We start from the raw sequence: 20,484 nt of genomic DNA, 5'->3' as shown, positions 1-20,484 counted from the left end.
ATCACACGGAGACCACAAGGTACTGTGATTGGGTGTTTTTTCCTACATGTTTTTAATACTGCTAGAAATGTTGATTGTTTTTGACAACATGAAGTAAGTTGAAGAAAGGCTTTAATAACACTAGATTCATTTGTGAACATCACTCGCTATCACAAAGTGAGGGAGAGAATATAAACATTTTCACTTACTCACAGTTTAATGATTGCACACTTAAAATCTCTTTTTCAGTAGCCAGACATATCTGTATTTCTGTGAGTTTCCAGTTCAAACCTTCCCACTGTCTCACTTTATCACAAAGTGAATGAAAGACTATAAGCATGATTTCTGAAGTCATAATGAATTCACACTGTAGTCTAACAAGGTATGACAATTGTAAAGGTAATCCGACCATCATCATATTAAATCTAACGCTGAACTGAAATTAATTCCAATACCTGAAGCTTGTGCAGCATCTGACTGCTGGAATACCTTGACAGAGAAGACTAAATCTGACTTTAACAGCCAATAGACTGCAGCAGCGCCTCACCCACCTCAAGCCTGGGGAGCCATCCTTAGTTCTGAATTAGACATTCAGGTAACAGCCAGTGTAGCTCTGTCGGCCCTGAGGCTGTTGTGTGGCTGTTTTTCATGTTGTGCTACAGTGCATCCACAAGTGGTTTATAGAAAACTAAACCAAAAGTATTTGTTTCACGCTTTGATAGACAACAGATTGTGGAAATGTCTCGCTGGACACTGACAGTTAGACAGTCTGTTATTTACTACTATTTTTGAATTTGAAGGAAGCAAGTCTAGACTCTTTCTTCTTACTCGCTCTATGTCTCTCATTGTATAAAAAGGTGATCAAAAATACCAAAACCTGCAGGCTGATTATTTATTGGCATCCCTATGAGGGGATGGTGATGATGGAGCTGAAGCTGCACCATCCAAGATAGTATTTATGAGCTTCCCTCGATTAACATCTTGAATTTTAATTTTCAGTTTGCATTCATCCTGTCTTAAGTAATGCACCGTGAAAGCAAATTGTTTAAAAGCTTTGAGAGTTGACTAGACCTGACTTGAACCTGTATGTGTGATGTGACTTTGCCACTTCACCGAATTTCAAACTTGCATGTGAATGGCACCCAATGGCTTGTGAATTACATGCAGCTCCGGGAAGCATGACTCAGTCTTATCACACAGAATTGTGGTACTTTGACACACAGAGATCCACAAGATAGGCGTCACATCTTCCAAAATCCCAGAAAACGACAAAAAATGATAAATAAATATGGATGAATGGTTGCCTTCACAGTAGAAGGAGAAGTCTTGATTGTAAGGACAAACAGCTTTTCGCACAGAGGAAAAGTATTTTTTCATTAAAACCAATATTGAAATTGTTTTTTCATTCACAGGTTTTCATTCAAATTACACAAAATGAAATTTTAAACACCCTCAATTATTATCTGTCCTGGTTGAAGCCTACTTGATATAAGTCTCACATGAATCAGCCACAGTGTTATAGGTTTCTTTAGGTGGTTTCCATTCATCCAAAGGGCAAAGTTGAGTTGCTACAGAGAGAAAGAGATAAAGCAGAAGAAAACAACACTATATAGTGGCACTTAATGTTAATTTAGAATAGCCAGTGTTGGTTTAGTTAACACAGATTTCCTATACTGCAGGAAATTCGGCACTGGGAAAGAGTTTTGGTTACAATTTACTGAAATGAGTACTACTTTAGGGCTTTCTCAATCACATATTTTAATCAATATGACTGACTTGGTAGTTTTAACCAGGGCAGTCATCATTTTAAGCAGAGAATGTCCCAACAACTACCCCTGAATTCCCAGATTACAGTATTTGCCGCCATTGTGCAACCCAGCCATTGTTAAGTCCACCACATAACACCTCATAACAAAATGCAATACAACTCAACAGCATCACAAACTGCAGCCACTAAAATAACCTTAAGTTGAATCAATGCCTCTCTTAAACAGCTCCAACAAAAACTGAATATTATAACTGTTGGATTCATAGCAGGATTTATTGAGTTGTAGAATGTAAGCCCATTATGGATTATGTCACATTTCAAAATAAATAAATAAAATAAACAAGGCTTTGTATACTGATTTGAGATTTGCAAATTTGAATATTTCATTCCATGCTTATACTGTAAATGTGTTGCATGCATAAAAGAAAGGGCTGTTTTAACAGAGGAATGCATAAAAAAGGAATATGATGTATTCTTCTCTTCATTTTTTTATATGTCCATTTTACTTCAGTACATTTTCTTTCTATGAATACATCCACAATAACTGTTACTGGAAATGTTCACATTTTCTTATTCATACTTTCTGTTATTCTGACAGTCTGCCTAAAAGCATTGACCTTTATACCTCACTAACTATGTAGTTCTTTCAGCTTTTTGTCATAAGTTAATAATGAGAAAAATAGGACAGTATTTATGTTTAACATTGGCATTATATTTAATTCCAAAATGTCCCACATAAAATATAAGCTCCTGATGTCCTACAGCTATACACTGTGTGCTCTGACTGAATGAATTGGTTGGAGATGCATAATCTAGCCTCAGGCTTGTGTAATTTCTTTCCTCATGCTCAAACCTAGTCTTTATTATTAATGTTTTATAGAGAAGTGCACCGAGGGTGAAAATGTGAAAATTTGTTATGAATATTTGTGTGGATGAGTATATGAAATGACAGTAAACAATTATTAAAGAATGCAGCGATTCACCAAAACATTTTCTGAAAGCTATTTCTTTTGTGCTTCAGATGGAGATTATTGCATTGGATTTTATTTTGTGATATGACTTATTGCAACACGAGGTCTCAAAACGCAGTTAACAAGATGGCTCATTTCTTTGAGACTGACTACTTACCTCTGTCTTCTGTTTCATTAATTCATTCTTTCAGTCTTATATGTGGCCAACAAATTCAGGAGCATTTACTGTATATTTGTGGTTTCTGGTTTTACCTTGTATTTAAATAAGTTATGTCTTCCCCTAATTTTGTGAAAAAAAGAAAAAAAAGACACCAAAAGTCATGAAAATGTTTGACACTGAGATTAACACAATGTGTGTGAAAGACATTTACACGTTTATGATCATAATTTGAACAGCAATGTTATTAAAAAGAAGAAAGCTACATCTCCTCTAAGCCACTGTTTATTTGATGTAGAGGTTTTATTGGACCTGTGGAAAACCTACCCGAACCCAACATGCATAAATTAATTTTCATAAAAAGAAAAACTCGAACAGACCCTAAGAGAGAGAGAGAACGCAAACACCAGCAGCAGCATGATGGACTAATCAATTAATTTGATCAATAAACAAGTAGTGGGAAAGAGCACCAATGGTATAATAAAAATGCCCTGATAACAATTGTAAAGTAATAGAAACTAAAATAATTTGTTTGAATGTTTCAAAGAAAAATGCATAAACAACTGAAAACTCTATTCCACCTCCTGCACCGACAATAAAACCTTCTGTCCCCAACTGGGCGACAGATAAAAAAACAATGTTCTAACGTATTTCAAGCATTTTATTGTTGCTGCTGTCTGTGTTCTGACATTTAAGCTTTCTGTGTGTCTCTTAACAGTGTGTGTGTTTGTGTGTGTGTAAGCTTCTTTGAGAGTTTGTCTTTATGTGTGTTGGTTCTGATTATGAAACTCATGTCAATATAGAGTGTGTCATCAGCAAAATATCTGTTATTAAGTAGAGTGGACACTTTTATTACTGTTTTCCACACAAACAATATCTTTGATGGAGCACAGGCTGTTGGATTTATGAGAACTGTGGACAGGATGAGGTTCCAGGCTGTCGAGGAGATTCGAGAGTATTAGCATGAGGGTTTTATACCTACATTATGTAAAATGGGCACTCTTAACTATTGTGTCTTTTTGAATACTGTAATCAGACAAGCTAAAGCTTAGCAGCTCATCATGGCTGATTCACTTGGAGATAAAAGAGGATCCAACAACACAAACCATTAAAAATAATAAGTTAGTATTTTGTAGTGTAACATAGTCAGACATTGGGTTAGTGGCCCTGACAGCATCCTGGCTGACAAATAGGGTTGACACACGGACAAGTGAGGACGCCATACTTGGATAAACTGCTTCCTTTTGTTCTTGTAATGGTCTACTTCCCCTTCCCCCTGCCTGCGCTTTCATTCTCTCACTCTATTATATGGTGTTTGCAGGGAAGTCTGTAATATGCAAAATATGTATCCACTATTTTCACCACTTATGCCAGATACTCCATGAGGAGAGGAAAACAATGGGGCAAGGTGATGAAGAGAAAGAAATAAGTGCCGAATAAAGATAGGTCAAGGGTAGGGGAAAAAAAATATTAAAAATGGGGGACAGGAAGACAAAAACCTAGCAGAAAGTAAAATAAGAGAAGTCTCTTGTGGACAGCTGTGGGGGAGGTTAAAAAGGGAGAGTAGATGGGGAGGAGGAAGGAGGATGCCTCTACTTCTCATCCACTGTATGATCTGTGGGTGGCAGCGATGACTGATGGAGAAGCACTCTAACTGAAGGTCATATCCGAAGTCCTGCCATTTTAGACTGCCTCTGTCACAGGGGAAAGGATAAATAAAGCCCAGGTTGTCGTGTTTATTCACCCAGCTTTCTCTGTGGAGGGAGAGACAGACAGATGATGCAGGTCGAAGAAAATGGAAGGAAGGAACGCCAATAGATGATTCAGAGTTGTCTAAGCAGGATTTATCTTATCGTATGTATTTTTCACAAAAGATACTCTTGCGCTGACATTCTCAGATTAATATTCAGTTTTAATAACAAAGACTTGATCTTACTTGTTATGTTTCCCATTGTTTAATTCAACACAATTGATGTTTTTTAAAATGCATTCCTGTTATTTAAAGATTTGTCTTTCCTCCAGACATTGCGACAATAGGGATTGTGAGTGATGGGACTGAGAGGATAGCTTTTCTTCAAATCCAGCTAAGAAGGATTTCGGTTATCAGTGTGATTATTTTTACAAGAGAGAACAGACAATGGTAGCGATTACATAACCATTTGTCATCAAATCATGTACAGCCCAAATAGGGCGAAACAAATTTCTGGAGGAAAAATAAACTACAGCAGACAGCATGTTTCTGAGTTTGGTTTGCCCAGATTGTCACAAGGCTTAAGGACAGCAGTCTGTCACTGCTCCAATGTCCCTGCAGTCTGGCTGGGACACAGAGATATTCGTCTGGCGCTGGAACCAGAGCTGGAGCTGGAGGTTCAGATGGGGTTGCTATCCCCCGGGCAGGGCAAAATGCTCATGGCCAGACGACCTCCCTGCCCAGCCTCTAATATCTGATCAAGAACCATCTGCTGAGGCTTCCAGAGCCCGCACGCTCCCTGCACCGCTTCTCACTGTCTGACCTCTCCAAGGAGAACCCAATGGGAGATCAAGCTATTAGCAGGCTATTAGAATGATTCTGATCACCATGTGAAAAGAAATCATTTATAGTACAAAGTGTTTGTCAACTTGTACAGCACAGCAATGTTTGTACAGTTTGCCAACTTGTGTGGTATTTGTCATATGAGCGCATTAGACGGCAAAAATGCAACTTCAACTTGATATATAATTGTTTTTCTAAGAAGTATGTGGGTCTCCTCAAAATCATTGTACACAAAGAAAGACTCTACTGCTGTAGATGATGAGATGAGATGATAATATAGAAGTTTTTTTCAACTAGCCGGTGGTTACCACTGCCACCTCTGGTATTTCAAATATGAACTTCCTCCTGTTGAGACAGACTGAAGTGCCAGGCAGAAAAAGGTTAGTGTTTTGGTGGTTGTTCAGCTTTTCTCACATGCTACTTAGTGTGTCCATGGCAACTATAGGAATACCCTGAATTTTATGATACATCTTCACCAGTGAAAGCATGAAATGCCTGTCCCATTCAAACTCATAATCTAGCATTTCCACAGTTCTTTATCCCTACCTTTGCCCCAAAAAGCAGTTTGTGTCGACAGTATTTGATTTTTAAAAAAAAATCTAAACACTACATTTAATTGGTAGATTGTATCCCTTTTGATTATCCTGATTAACAGATATAGATGCAAGCACTCGGGCAAACAGTAATGCAATTACTGAGGAATATGTATATTTTTTACAGCACAACACAAAGAGGAGCTTTTGTAAAAATCAGGCCTGTTAATGAAATGCGTCATTATGATCTAGCAAAGTGTTAATGTTGAACTGACAAGAGGTTTTTACAAGTGGGTATGTATGGATTCATATGAGAGTAAGCATGTCTATGGATCACAGAAGGTACGTGAAATATGCCAAAAGTGCAGTTCACATGAAGTTTTAATGGCCTGTGCGAACACTTTCGGTTCCTACTTTGTGTCGTGCAGCGCCATGCGCCAGGCCTTGATAACAGTTGGTTAATGGGTAATGTGCCACACAAGAGTGATGCTGCACTTTCTGTTTTCATTTTGTTGCTGTAGTGCAGTAATTAATCCAGCTGAACCCTTTGTGCTCACAAAATAAATGCTTTCCATTTTCATTAATAGACAACTCATTAGTACATAATGAGCAAGAAGGCAGCAGTCCCCTCTCTCCCTGTGCAGTAGCCTATAGCAGAGGAGCATGCGCTACACTCAGCTAATTAAAACCTAGGATTGTGTTCTGTCTCCTTGTGTTTTGCTCCAGAAAGAGCACAGGGACATATCTTTAAAACATAAGCTTAATGAATCATGGTATGTAAGTGTTAGCTAGCAGAGGAGAAAACATAAGTCATGCACAGTATGTTTATATATGTCTGTATGGCATATCCCACAACAACTTGCAACTGAAGTCCAAACTGTTAATTACAAGTGCAATTAAAAGTTTTATATTGTTGTCACAGTTATTATTTTCATGTTTTTTTGTCTCGTTTATGAAAGAAATATAGTCTTTTTAATAGTTTACATTTTAACAGGGAAAAAAGATCATTCTAAAATACCACTATTATGGATTTCTCAGTTGGGTTATGATGTCTGCGGTTTATATTTTTGAATATAAGCTGAAATTCAGTGAAGATGAAGCTCAGTTCTACACTGCTGGTCACTAGTCTAAACTTTTAAATCCCACCAACTTAAAGTTTAAGTCCATCTCGCTCCAATAGTTAAACACACAAAAGTTGAAATGTAATGATTAAAGGCAGTGACAAGCTGCCTCTATCTGTCTGGATGATGGTCTTTGTCTGTCAGTGACTTTTCATCAGGACTGCAATTTTAGAGCTTCCTGCTAAAGGTGACATCTTCCTGTTTCCTGCAATCACCTGTTGTCACTTGTTAAATAACAGTGGCGCTGAGGTTTTTTTTTCTTTTCTTTTTTTTCCTCAAAAGATGTGGAGAAAAAGAATCCAAGATGGACATTCAGGATGTAAATTCCCGGGAAGTGAAGATTGGCCATTCAACAAATGTACAAATGTACGAATGTACACCACTCATGTGCACTGTGGCATGTAGGACATTTTGAAAGGGAACAATGTTTGGATTAGCTTGTTTAAGCAGAATACGTATGATTTCTGTCTATATCGTATGATTTCATGTGATTTATTTAGCTCATCTGAGATGAGCTGTATCCTCGTTTAGTATTCCTAGAGTCATTAACATCCAGGTCAACGGTCACAAATGACTGGTGTCATCATCCATCACATAGTGGCTTCTTTAGTTCGTAACTTTAAATGATGGGCTGTCACTGTCCACCAGTGAGTGTGATTAAGAGATGAATAGCTCCAGTGTTGGAATTTATCCTAATTATATTATAGTGATGATAAATCAATAGTGGTTAATCATCTGAAGACAGTCGCATTTGTTTGCACTGCAGTCTGCACACTTTACTGCACACCACCTTCCACGTGGCTCCATGTGTACAGTATATTAATATATTTATGGGCATGTGTACATGCACTCATACACACACATAATTATTTATTTATACATGCATTCTTACAGCACCTTCCAGTAATGATATTTTTGTCTTGATGAAGCGATGATTAGCTGTAAGGGCTCCTCACTTCATGATGGGGATAAAATCGAACCCAATTTCTGGCTGTAATTAAAACTATTCCCAGAGTGGACTGCTGGAAGGCCACAACTTTAAGAGGTCAATAGAAGACAGGTTTCCAATAGCAGTCTAATTCAATCAGTCTGGGATGTATACAGTATGTTAAGGATCAGGAAGGTGATTTCTAAATGCCAGCATGTACTGAGTGTACATTTGCAGTATCAAAGAGCCAGCATACATCTACAGTCTCACCTGTGGGCCTGGCTACTTATCATCTGCAATGGATAAGCTGTTCTACGAGTTGTCAGTGACTGCTGTTGGTTGATTTGATTTAAAATGTCTCTAAAACACTGGGGTTATTTTACACTAATTATATAGCTGTTTTTTTCATGTACACATTATCTTTTGCATGCTGAGTTTAATGACCTGAGAGCATCTGAAAACCTCTGAAATTCAACTGTACAACTTCAAGAAATGCTAGCAAGCAATTTGAAAATTAACTTTTTTCCATTCCATTTTCAAATTGAGAATTTGTAGTTGGCTAAATGAATAAATGTGAATGTAATTTCAGAGATATTACATTTTTAACGACGCAACAAACAGCTGTTCTACAGCATTTGTGTGTCAAACTGACTCAGCTGTCCTCACAGAGTTTGTGACATTAAGGTTAGAAAAGAGGAAGAAGAGGGAGGAGAGGGAAAGAGGGTTCAATCTCAGTTTCATCATTTCATCACTATAATCATTAACTAAAGTCAAATCCATCACATACTGTTTATAGCTTCAATCTAGTCTTGCACAGGTGTGGCAATTTTTCATTTAGACATGCGGTAAGGTAGAAAGAACCAGCTCATTGGTCACAAAAGAGAGAAAGCATTCTCAATCAAGATGAAGCCTGCCTTGCATATAATGTTCTATATTTTGATGCCCACATGTGACAGATGGTGCAAAAAAGTGCTGACAAAAAACTGATGCTGACAGTCATTTATGGTACACAGTGTTTGTCAACTTGTACAGCACAGCACTTTTTGCAGTTTGTCAACTTTTGTGGTATTTGTCATATGAGCACATTAGAGTGCAAAAATGCAACTTCAACTTGAAGAAGTGTGTGGGTCTACTTAAAAATCACTTTACACAAGGAAAGACTCGACAGCTGTAGATGATGAGATGAGAAGATGATATGAAAGTTTTCTTCAACTAGCCGGTAGTTACCACTGCCACCTCTGGTGTTTCAAATATGAATTTCCTCCCACTGAGACAGGCTGAAATGGCAAGCAGAAAGAGGTTTATGTTTTCGTGGTTGTTCAACCTTTCTTGTGTGCCATTTAAGTGTGTCCATGGCAACCGTAAGAACCACACCTGGGAGTACCCTGAATTATATGATACATCTTCACAAGTGAACAAAGGTGTTTAAAACATAAAGTCTGAAGCAACTTCAGCTTCAGAGCTTGGTTATTTATATGGGAAACAGTGTATATCTAATTAGCCAGCTCTCTAAATCTTGTGATGTTTGATGTGCTCCACAAAAGCAGTATTGAACCCTGTTAACTCTCAGTCAAAATGTGGCAACAGCTAACATCACAGGGTGGCAAAGTTAGTAGCATCTGCCAGCTGTGTGCAAGCACCACACACACTTTTCTTTATTTATGATCTTTCTTCAGATCCAGAGGTTGGTTGTAAACCCATTTTCTGTAGATGTCAGTTACAGGCTTGCCTTACTTTGAGCATTCAATATCTGCTACAGTGGAAAAAACATAAATGTAGACTGTGTTTTAGTGCCATTTCAAGTTGACAGTTTTTCATGTCGTGGTTGATTGATCATGTCTATTTATTGCTTAAGTTGTCATTGGGCAAATAGATGTGATTTTAATGGTCAGTGAATATAATAAACGTCAACACGAATATTCTGTAAACATGCCTGATAAGCTATTTGAAATACTAAAATGTGGTTTGGTCTATGTTTGCTTCTTGACTTGTTTTCCTTCCAAACCATAGAAATCATATTACATTAAAGTCTATGATAAGAGGATACATGTTTACCTAAGTATCAGTCTTCCTCTGTATAGCTCTCTTCTCCTCTCCATCTTTCTTTCATCCTGTTTGACAGTGAGCGGCTACATTTCTGAGAGGTAAAGCAAAACAGTTGGGAGACGATTATTTTCCTTATTTTGTAAATGTATCTTCAAAATGTAGCTTTTAGTGTCCTTGGGCGTGCTCTTGGGCAGCTTTAACTTTACTAGGCTTGTGTACATCCACAGGGCGGGAAACTTGTATTGGCATATGCCCTACTTTACATAATACTCAAACCCACAGGAGTGCTGCTGCGGGTGAATGGGCACATCAAAACGCCACTCACATATTCACTGCAAATTAGTCTCCAAATCCATATAAGCCGCTGATAGCTGGGAAGGAATGCAGGAATCAATGACGGAGGTTTTCTTTACCTCCCTAAACAGCAGTTATTTATGTGTACTGACACCAATCAGTATGGTGTGTCTGCTGCAACACAGCAAGTTCTAGAGAGGGAAGAAGTGCTTTATTTTGATTATTTATTATCATCCAGGTGGTGTGTGTTCATTATTTACCATTATTAAAACAGTGGTGGAGAGCATGTTACTACATTTTCTTCAAATTTCTCCCTTACCCAATATATTATCTTTGTGTGCACACAGAGAGGGAGGCTCGGATTAGCGCCCTGCTGTTTACTTCAGGTAACACAGGGGCAATTAATTAATCCATCATTTAATTTATGCCTTGTTATACTACTTGTGTTGTCTCAAGCATTTTGTTTAGCCATTACATACACATGTCCAGAATGCTTCGTCAACTTATTGTTATACATAGACTGGATATTAATTAAGGCTGCTAAATGATAACATTTTACCCAGTTACTTTGTTTAACTAAAATTAAAGGGGACATGTCATAATTTTTGTGGTTTTCTGTCATTTATATAATGTTATGATGTCAGATATCTATGTTAAACATGGTCAAAGTTCCAAAACCTGAGGTTAACGTATGTTTAAATGCTTCGTGCAAGTCAAAAGGCCAGGCTTTAACCTGCCCCCTGTTGCACTGATGCAACAGGGGGCTTAAAGAGACAGGAGCTAACACGGCCTATTTCAGACAGAGGCTGAACTGAGGGGCTGCATAAAGGGACAGTATAAGATAAGTGAGGAGTTTTTTGTTTTTTGTTTTTTTTGTTTTTTTTACTGTAAATCATAGAAAGATATTCCAGTGCAGTCCTGCATTAAAAATATAGACCTGGAAATGTGCATGATATGTCCCCTTTAAGTTAAACTGAGATATAACAGTAGAATTAGATGATTTTATTTAATTCACAGACATAGAACAATGTGTACATTCAAAGACTGTAGTCTGGCACAAACATTAGGACCATGGATATATTTGTATGTCGGTATATTTGTCACTGATGTAATTGTAATGCTCTTTGCTGGTGGTTCCTCTCTTTTTTTGTCTCTCTTTTTTCTGAAAATGTTTGATGATCTTTGAAAATTTTTACATGTACTTTGAGTAGTTAGCTGTCACATTTTTAAAGACAGTCCGCTTGCACTCCTAGCACTTGCCAGGACATTTCTATTTGACATCTATTTGTCTTTCTTTGACACAAATGACAAAAAGAATAGGATAGGAGCCAGTGATTGTGACATGTTGGGTAATATTTTATCAGCTATGTGGCTACCCTGAAGGTTTTAACAGTGGTGAGAGACTGTAAGCCTTTTGGGTGAGAAGGAAATGGACCAAGGATTTTCTTTTAGTGATAAGGTTGACTGCACTGGGCTGTGAGAGTGCTTCACTAACTAATTATTTGAAGCCTCCTCTCAGATTAGGGTAGACATGCAGAGCTTATGGACAGTCGCATAGCAGACAATCAGACCATGTAATAACCGGAGGGCCAATATTTGCTCAAATCCACTGTAACACCTCACAAAACAAAAGTGTGTAAAGCCCTAATGCTCAGTCCAATCCCACGCCACACTGCCTTGATAAACACAGACGCCACCCCCACAATGGACGCCATCTTTACTCTGGCAATTAGGCAAAGCTTTGGATTATCACTTCCTCAGCCCAGCACACCATAAATCCATCCGGATTCAATTATTCCCCCTCCATGTCTATGGCCATTTGGGCTTTTTGGGCACATGGCCAGAATAAATGTTTCCAAGGGTTTGGACTGCTGAAAATAAAAAGTTATTTATAAAAATAAAAGCATTTTTCTTCTCATTGTTTTTTGTTTATTCTTGCAAGTTTGACAAGTCTATTAAATAAAAATGAAACCTTGGGAGCTTCCAAACATTGTCTTGGTAAATATTTTATGAGGACAATAAGCTAAATTTACAGTATTTTTCTCCTTCACAAATACACCTCCTTCTTTTTTTTGGAAAATGTTCCATATTTTGTTAAAAAAAGAGCTGCAGTACATTGTTTCCTCCGAGCAGCTCGTGTTTTGATCCACATCTTTTGGGCCAGGAGTTGTGGGCTTTGAGTAAGAACCTAAAATGCTTACTGAAAGGATTTGATTTGCTCTGTCTCACTTCTTCTCAAAAGCATTATTTTTACTTATTAGAAAGCTCACTCAGGGTAAATTGTTTAAGAGATCAAGGGTTTCCAAGGGTCTGGAGACTCTCCTCTTTCTACTTGAGGCTTCTCTTCGATGTATTTGCAGATGTTTTTTTGTTTTTTTTCCCTCCACCTGGTCTCTCCATGAGGAGTGGAGAAAAGCTGCTGTGTGTACAGTATTTGTGTGTTGTGCTCACACGTACTGTACACTGTGTGTTTGCATATTCAGGAACAACTTAAGTATGCATGAATGTGGTAAAATGGGTATTCTTCGCAGGTCTGAGATGAGAGACCCCCCTGGTTGTGTACAGCCCCCCCCCCCATCTATCTATCCTCTTGGGTGGCTTGTTTCCCCCCCAGCAAATCACTGCCTTGGCTGTCATCTCCTGCATTTTGTGTGTCTGCTATACAGCAGCCTGTCAGCTCCTAACACATTCCTCTGTGTGTCTCCTCTCTTTTATCTACAGATACCACAGTGTCATCACAAAAAGGTAAGACAACGCTCAATCAGTCACCTGTGGATCCGTGTGCATTTTCAGATGGGTGGCGTGCGGGTGTGTTGCTTTGTGTGTCTGTGTGCGCACTCAGTTTTTGCTAATGAGATGAAAAACATTTCACGGTGTTGTTGATGTTGATTTGAAATTGAGTCATTCAGTGTTTGTGGTACAGAACAATCAGTTTGATTACAAAGTCAATCACTCACACCCACTGACACCTAGACTAAATTATCCTGCTATCCCGTGATGATAGACAGCCCACAGTCTGTGTTATGTTCAGACTAATCACAGTTCTGTTTTAACTCCTCCACACTTTCATGTGTATGTAAATGTGAAGTTTTGGGGGAGGTGATTGTTTAGCATAGTGGATCTTCAGGGAGAGGCAGGAGGTGTAGTAGAGGGGGGGGGCGTTTTGTAAGAATGTACCTGTAGGCTGTTTTGATTTGGCATGATGATAGGGACAGACAGTCAAACTGTCTAAACAGCTCCAGGGGTCTTTTTCTGAGTGGCAGCCTGCAGGTGTATGCACCGTACAGTCGCAGCCCTCTACTCTTCATATTGGAGATACAGTAATGGCAGAGGATGTGTCACGCTCTGTGATTGCAAAGCAGGAGCAGACAATCAGTCAGGAGAACTCCCTGCTGATTTTGTTGAAACTTTCTTCGATCCCCTGCTGTGCTTGTAAGGATTTAGGTGGTGTTTTGTATGAGCTCTTACCAGAGCAGAACAGAACACAGGTGAAAATATTTTCATTGTCACCTGGATCTGATATAATGTGCACAACATGTATATCTGTAAAACCTTAACAGAAGGAGTGTGTCTTCGGGAACATGGCGACATTTTTCACCTTACAAAGCTTCAGATCTATCGAAGCTGCTTGTAGATACAGTACAAGAGGCAGTGATAGAGTATATCTGTGTGACAGGTTACACTCAGTATGCCTTCACCCCCACACACACACACTGTTGTGAGGCCTATGTATGTGATGACTATGTGGTGTACGATGCTGTCAGACGGGCCTATAAAGGTAAGTGATGTGGGTTGCCCGAGCCTCGCTCTTTGATGAATGTTGAAGGGGAGCAGAGGCTGGCGTGGTGTACATCATCCCTCCACAGCCGCACTTGCATATGTTTCTGAATTAGAGGGAGATAAATAAGGCCGAGCCACCCTGACGGTGAATGAACGCTCACTTTTGCGAGCTTGTGTGTGTCCATGTCTGCGTCTGACTTTTGTGTGTTTGTATGTCTTTCTTTTCTTGCCCATCCAATATGTCCAATTCAAACCTGTTTAGTCTGAAGCATCAACAAAAAACATTCCCTGTCTGCCTCTCGGTGCCACACATCAAGAGTGCCGTGGAGAAAAATAGCCGGCTGTATTCATTCATACAGTCTGAGTTATAGATGGCTATGCAGCTATGACAGGGCCATCGGTACTGAAGAGCCATGGGGCCTTGAGGCAAAGATAATGTACATAAACCATGTACTTGTGTGTGCACATCTCTCAGAAGACTGCCATATATGTGTGTGTGTTTTTTGTGTGTATGTGAGCATGAAAGATCTACAAAGTAGGATTTGTGTGCACTGACAGTGTCAAGTCCCCACGGTATCAATCAGTTAATATTCAAATTGAGAGATGTCGGTCTCAATGTCTTTTAAAAGTGTGCTTTGCTACAATACACGTGTTAGACTGAAGGGCAACACATACCATTTAGGTCCAGATAGTATTCAGGCTGTGGTTAAATAACCTTTACTGTTGTTCCTCACCAATATCATGATTAATACAGGGCCTCATTATAATGTGACCTTATTCTTTAGTTCTCTACTTCTGTGGAACATTCCCACTATCTGCCCCCCTACTATGACATCCTTTATCAAACACCTCTCCACCCCCTAACACTCTCTCCTTCTCCTTCCCTCTCCTCTGCCAAATGAAGTATATTTATGGCACCTGTGCTGGAAAAACAGTCTCCAGGAGTCGTCCCTCTAATTTCATTTTCAAAATGCCAGCAATAAATTTATCAAATGGGCTGAATCGAATCGGAGTCACACGCAGTGCCATCCGTCATGGGCTGTCCCTCGGGGGCTTGTGGGCGTACTTAAGCCAGCCAAAAACCTCTGCTGGCAGGAGAAAAAGACAGAGTGTTGAGAGGGGAGGGGGGGTTCTGGTAGGAAGGGAAACCAGATGAATGTACTGGAGAAATATACTTAGACCAAAGATGTGTGTGCATATCTTTATGTGCTTAAAAACATATGCGCGAGCATGTTTTAGATTGTTCATGAGTGTGGATGCATGCATGCATAGAGGTTAGTGCTAATTCTTTCAACACATAGGAGGCTCAGGCTGGAATCTCAGTTAAGCACTTTGGCTGTCGATGTGGCAGCGTAATAATTGATTAATGACAATACAAGTTAATTGATTGTTTTACTCACGTTTGCATTTGTAAATCCCTCTCAGTTCAAACACCACTTTGAGCTTTATCCTCTCTCCTGCCTCTGAAAACTTCAGGTTCACACGCTCCGTGCCCTCCCATTCCCCTCCCATTTCTCAGTTCCTTTGGCACCTTTGCCTCACTCTCTAAATGCTTTCGTCCCTCCTTTCCTTTTGTTTCACCCCTCTTTCCCTCTGCTTATCTTTCCTTCTCCTCTTAGCATTTATCGCTGCGCAGGTTAAGCCAGGCGTGAGTGAGGGTAAAGCAGCTTAGTACTAACAGGGCTAATGAAGTCAGACCCCGTATTCCCCTGACGGGGATCAGTGGCCCTACTCTGTGAAGCCTGTCAGCGTTTAATGATTAGATGAAACATTCAGACACCCGCTATGAGAAGACAGGCACACTGATATGTGGTAATACCCGATCGTGGTTTCTCTTACGCGGATCCACAAACATTTATGCATGCACACGAACCCGCCACACACAGACATGTACAGTACTTACACGCACTCACATATGCATGCACACATACGCTCCCACTCCTCCCACTTTGCAAAAGGTGCTGATATATGACTCAAACATAGCATCGAGGGTATACACAGCAAAGTGATGGGGATAAAAAAAAAAACGAATGACAGGGAGAGTCAGAGAACGAGCAGTCTGGCTATTGATTCCCACTATGTGCAGGAAGGTGGAGAAAAAAGTAAGCTGCATGAGAGAGATTTTCCCCTCGCCTTGATGAACAGATTGTAAACAACTCTGCACGCTCTATTCAAGATGCATGCTGTGATCCATGATTTTTCACCGCTTCTCACTCTCGCTAAAAAAGCGTGATAGAGGATCAATCAAAAGGCCAGCATCTCAAAACCTTTTTGAACATTTCAAGATTAATCTCTGATTAATTCGAAATCCTATTAGATTAAGTTATCCCTCTCCGTGCCTACACGTGGCAGCTTAATGTGTGGTTGTGGTGGTAGTGAGTGCTGTTAGTATGTCAGTAAGCGTGTCAGTGTCAAAGTGGGAGGGTGTTTGTTTGTGTGTTTAAATGCTAAAGCAGAAAAATGGAGTGACAGAGGCAATGTTTGGGTCAACAAGCTGCCTGTTTGTGAGAGTGAGAGGGTGGCTGTGAGGGCTTAACCACTTTTTGCCCCATTAGCCACACACGCTAATTTACCTGTCAACTTACATCTACAGAAGGAACCTACACTCTTCTCAACTTCTCTCTCTTTGTTTCTTTTTCTCTCTTCCTTAGCCCCTTCCTGTCTAAATCTCTATCTCCAGATTTCTCCCTCATTACATTTTGTTCAATATCTTCCTTCCACTGCTAAATTGGAAACATATTCTGTCCTCACACCAGTAATTCCTCTCCCTCCTGGGAAAGTACCTGTTTAGCTCCAGTTGAGGAATCTTAAGACATAGGATTTAAATGGAATGTATGTGCAGTTCTGCCTATGTGCTGCTGCTCCAAGAGTCTCATGTATCTCTTGGTTTGCAAAGCCTCCTTAAAAGTACTTCGGAAAACTACATGAAAGTATGGTTTTTATAAGGAAGCACTTTCTTCACATCCAAAAAAGTGTGATTACAGCACAGCTACCATGAGGAGAAGTAGGCTATAGTTGGACTATTATATTTTATACTGAGGGTTGAGGACATTATGGTATGTCCCCTATGTAATACACAATGTGTTGAGCTATATACAACATATTTGTGTGTGGACTTACATCTGAAGAGCTTAAAGATCCCATGTGGTCTAATAATTGATGTATCCATTGTAATTGGTGATTGTGAAGGAATGTTATCTTATGCCTGAAGCTGTTGAGAATTTTAAGTCTATTAATAAATTATCTTTCTTCCCTTGTCTTGTGATGATTTGGTAACTTTGATAATTAGTTAAAGGCTAATTCTGGCAAAACAGCACAGGCTTATAAAGAATGCATCAAATGAGAATTAAATCTTTCTTTAACAAAATACTAAGTGTAAAGAGAGGAAACTAGACTACTGGCTTATTTTGGCACACTAAAAGAGCGCCTCTCTGTTTAGCACAGCATTTAGAAACACGCAGTGAGCTTAATTCTCAAAATAACAATACAGTAATCCTCATGTGATCTTCTCAGCTATTAACAGCCTCATAAATTCAGCTCTGAAAAAGCCTCCCTGACACCATTGCCACATCAGAGTGTGATGAGTTTGCACTATTGTTCAGAGATAAGATAATAAACACTGAGTTGACTACAAGCTTTTATGCGTGAGAGACCCTGCCTGGGCTCATGAACAAAGTCATGTAATTAAAGCCTCATCCCGCTTCCTTGATGCTATCATGGGCATCTTTTTTTTGTATGGAAGTGTTCAGTTGATGAGGTGGTAGAAGTTGTGGTCATTACCTGAAAGCTTCCATTGGAAAGCCAACATCTTAACCTTTGAACTCCTTCACAAACAACACAATTTTCCATCCAATTTAGCTGGTTTTAGTGAGATAAATTCTTACCTCACTGGTACTGAATTTTAGATAAACACACTCACCACAGCACTGACACGGCCGCAGTTAATGCAATAAATGTCAAAGGGTTAAATGTGGAAGAACATGGCCCTAAAAATTCACACCTTGTGCTCACATTTATTTAGTTGTTCTCACTTTTTTAGCTGAAATATAAATGGAAATCTTTATAATGCAATATGGAGTTCAGAATAAAATATACGACTTCATTAGTGATAATTACACTTGGAATAGAGTTTGTAGCTCTTTTATTAATAATAATTTTAGTAATCAGTAAGCAAACATCACAAAAACTTTTACGCTTATTAGAATGTTTTCTACAGAAAATACATTTTTCTATGTTTACATTGTACCAAGTACAATTTTAATAGTTTTAGTAATTTTAATGAGTAGACCTTAACCTGCCGTATCCTATTTTATTTCTTTATTTGTCAAAAATAGTTGCTGCAGAAGCAGTGCATAGACAATATATAGCCTTTTAAGTTATCCTGAATCTCAGTTTTATATGAAAGGAATTAGTATGCAAGCAACTTGTGTTTTCCAACTTTATTATGTGAAATCCAATTTTATTCATATACTGTACTCCTGGCTTACAGGAGCGGAACAGTTTATCATTGTTAATTCATCACTCCATTTGTTCCAAACAGTGACAATAAGTGGGTGGGATCTGTGACTTTGATTTGATGAATGATAATTGCCTTGAGCTTCACAACTTCAAGCGTAGTTTATGATGTGAAGGGATTATACAAATTCATTATCTTTCATACGTTTACTCTTAAATTGAGTCAGATGTCTTTAGCTTTTGATAAATTAGACATGTAATAAATATATGTTTTATTTTTATAGTTCAGTGTTTGTGTCATTTCTGTGTTTGCTGACTTAATTGGGTGACAATAAATACATGATGAACATTGTTAATAAAGCAAACAAGAGATAACAAGCTTGGTAATGAGGACAAAAAAGACAAATTATAAAAATAGAACTTATCTATATGAAGCAATGTCAACTGACTGCCTTCATATCCTACTGATGACTTGATAAATTGTAATCATATAAGCTAAATTAATTTTATTAATTATTTTCAGACATTTCCATCCATAGCAGAGGGAATTTAAAGAGCTATTTTGATCACATAGTATCATATGGTGATACAGGTGGTGCTTTGTTTTACTGCAATTCATATGTTTTCCCAACTGTCTACACTCTAAGTGTCAAAATATATTAAATGAATGTGTTGTTTTGGAAAGGAGCACAAATACTCTTAGTCTTCCATCTGCCACCTCTTATTCCAACAGTCTCGCTTTCCCGTCACTACACACTATATTGTATGACACAAGCCCACTGAATGTGCAAGAGTGGATTGGCATCACAATCCAACCATCTTAAATTGACTTTTATATAAATACAATCGCTAAGCCAGTTTAAATTTAACTTGTAGTTTTCAGTCCAGCTCAAAATTCTGCTCTGGCTGTCCAAGATGCAAAACTACAAATAAAACACTGCAGTTTTAATTTAATTGAATGTATTTGAACTTCCGTCAACCCAATGCCGCATTTCTATCAGATGCAGTGACCTCGCTCAAAGCTCAGTGTGTGTATTCCAATAACAGGAGTTGCTTTCAGGCTTCCTATGTAGCAGTAATGACTGAATGAGTATGTGCAAACATGCCAAGGTTTGTATTCTGCTGCGTCCTTCTCATGCTTCTCTGGATCCCTGTGACGAGAGCCATGATTATTTTGACCTTTACTTTTTTTGTACTTCAGCTGTGTCTGTTCTGCAGGAGAGGGGTCATTATAGACATGATCTTGTCTACATTGCCTCCCTCAAGGCAACTAATAAGGTCTAGCATATATGGGATTTAAATGCCAACAGAAGACATTGTAGGTTCACGGCGGACTCCTCAACAAGTATAGTTGGAATCTCTGTGACAGGATTGAGTACTCACCACCTATGTCTTTTTTCACCAATTCTATCACAGAGATTTCAATTATAAGCAGAAAGTAACTTTTTTTTTCTGTAACAATGTCAAAGGCTCTTCGTTATTGCTCACAAGAGACTGATAATGCGTTTTGTTTGCCCGGGTAAACCCTGCAACATGTCCAATTGAGTGTTAGCCAGAGATAAAGACTAAACCACACAAAGCGGGCCTCAGCAGACCCACATCTTAGGCTCATTAAGGCTGTCTGGGCATTGAAACATTTCTCAGGCAGAGACAGAGCACAGATAAAAGCGGAGACAAGTAAAACGAAAAGAATGGAGACGGAAGTAAACTGATCACCACTCTTTCTTATAGAATCCTGTTCTTAAGCCTCAACAGCCAATTAGATCCGGGAACAGCCTGTTCCCTTGACGGATGAACTTAATTTGATATTCTGTGTTCTGCTCAGTAGGGTGCAACACTGATTGCACTGGTGGATGGAGTTTTCAGGCCATCCATGCCAGCTAAATGTAATTGACTACGTAGAGATAGACTGCAGCTTA

General features: G+C 38.9%; 1 protein-coding gene across 2 annotated transcripts in view; it reads left to right on the top strand.

Annotated features, from left to right (window-relative positions):
* Positions 1-20,484, top strand: part of LOC122982831 (cadherin-4-like) — a 252,166-nt gene that overhangs the window by 101,383 nt on the left and 130,299 nt on the right. For both annotated transcript variants that reach the window (XM_044352407.1, XM_044352406.1), the window contains one exon: positions 13,052-13,075. In XM_044352407.1, coding sequence (XP_044208342.1) covers positions 13,052-13,075 — 24 coding nt within the window. The remainder of the gene's footprint in view (positions 1-13,051; positions 13,076-20,484) is intronic.

The sequence above is a fragment of the Thunnus albacares genome, chromosome 5 (genome assembly GCF_914725855.1).
Source record: "Thunnus albacares chromosome 5, fThuAlb1.1, whole genome shotgun sequence".
NCBI classification, from domain to species: domain Eukaryota; kingdom Metazoa; phylum Chordata; class Actinopteri; order Scombriformes; family Scombridae; genus Thunnus; species Thunnus albacares.
Note: the sequence above shows the minus strand (reverse complement) of the source record. Positions and strands in the feature narration are given on the sequence as shown.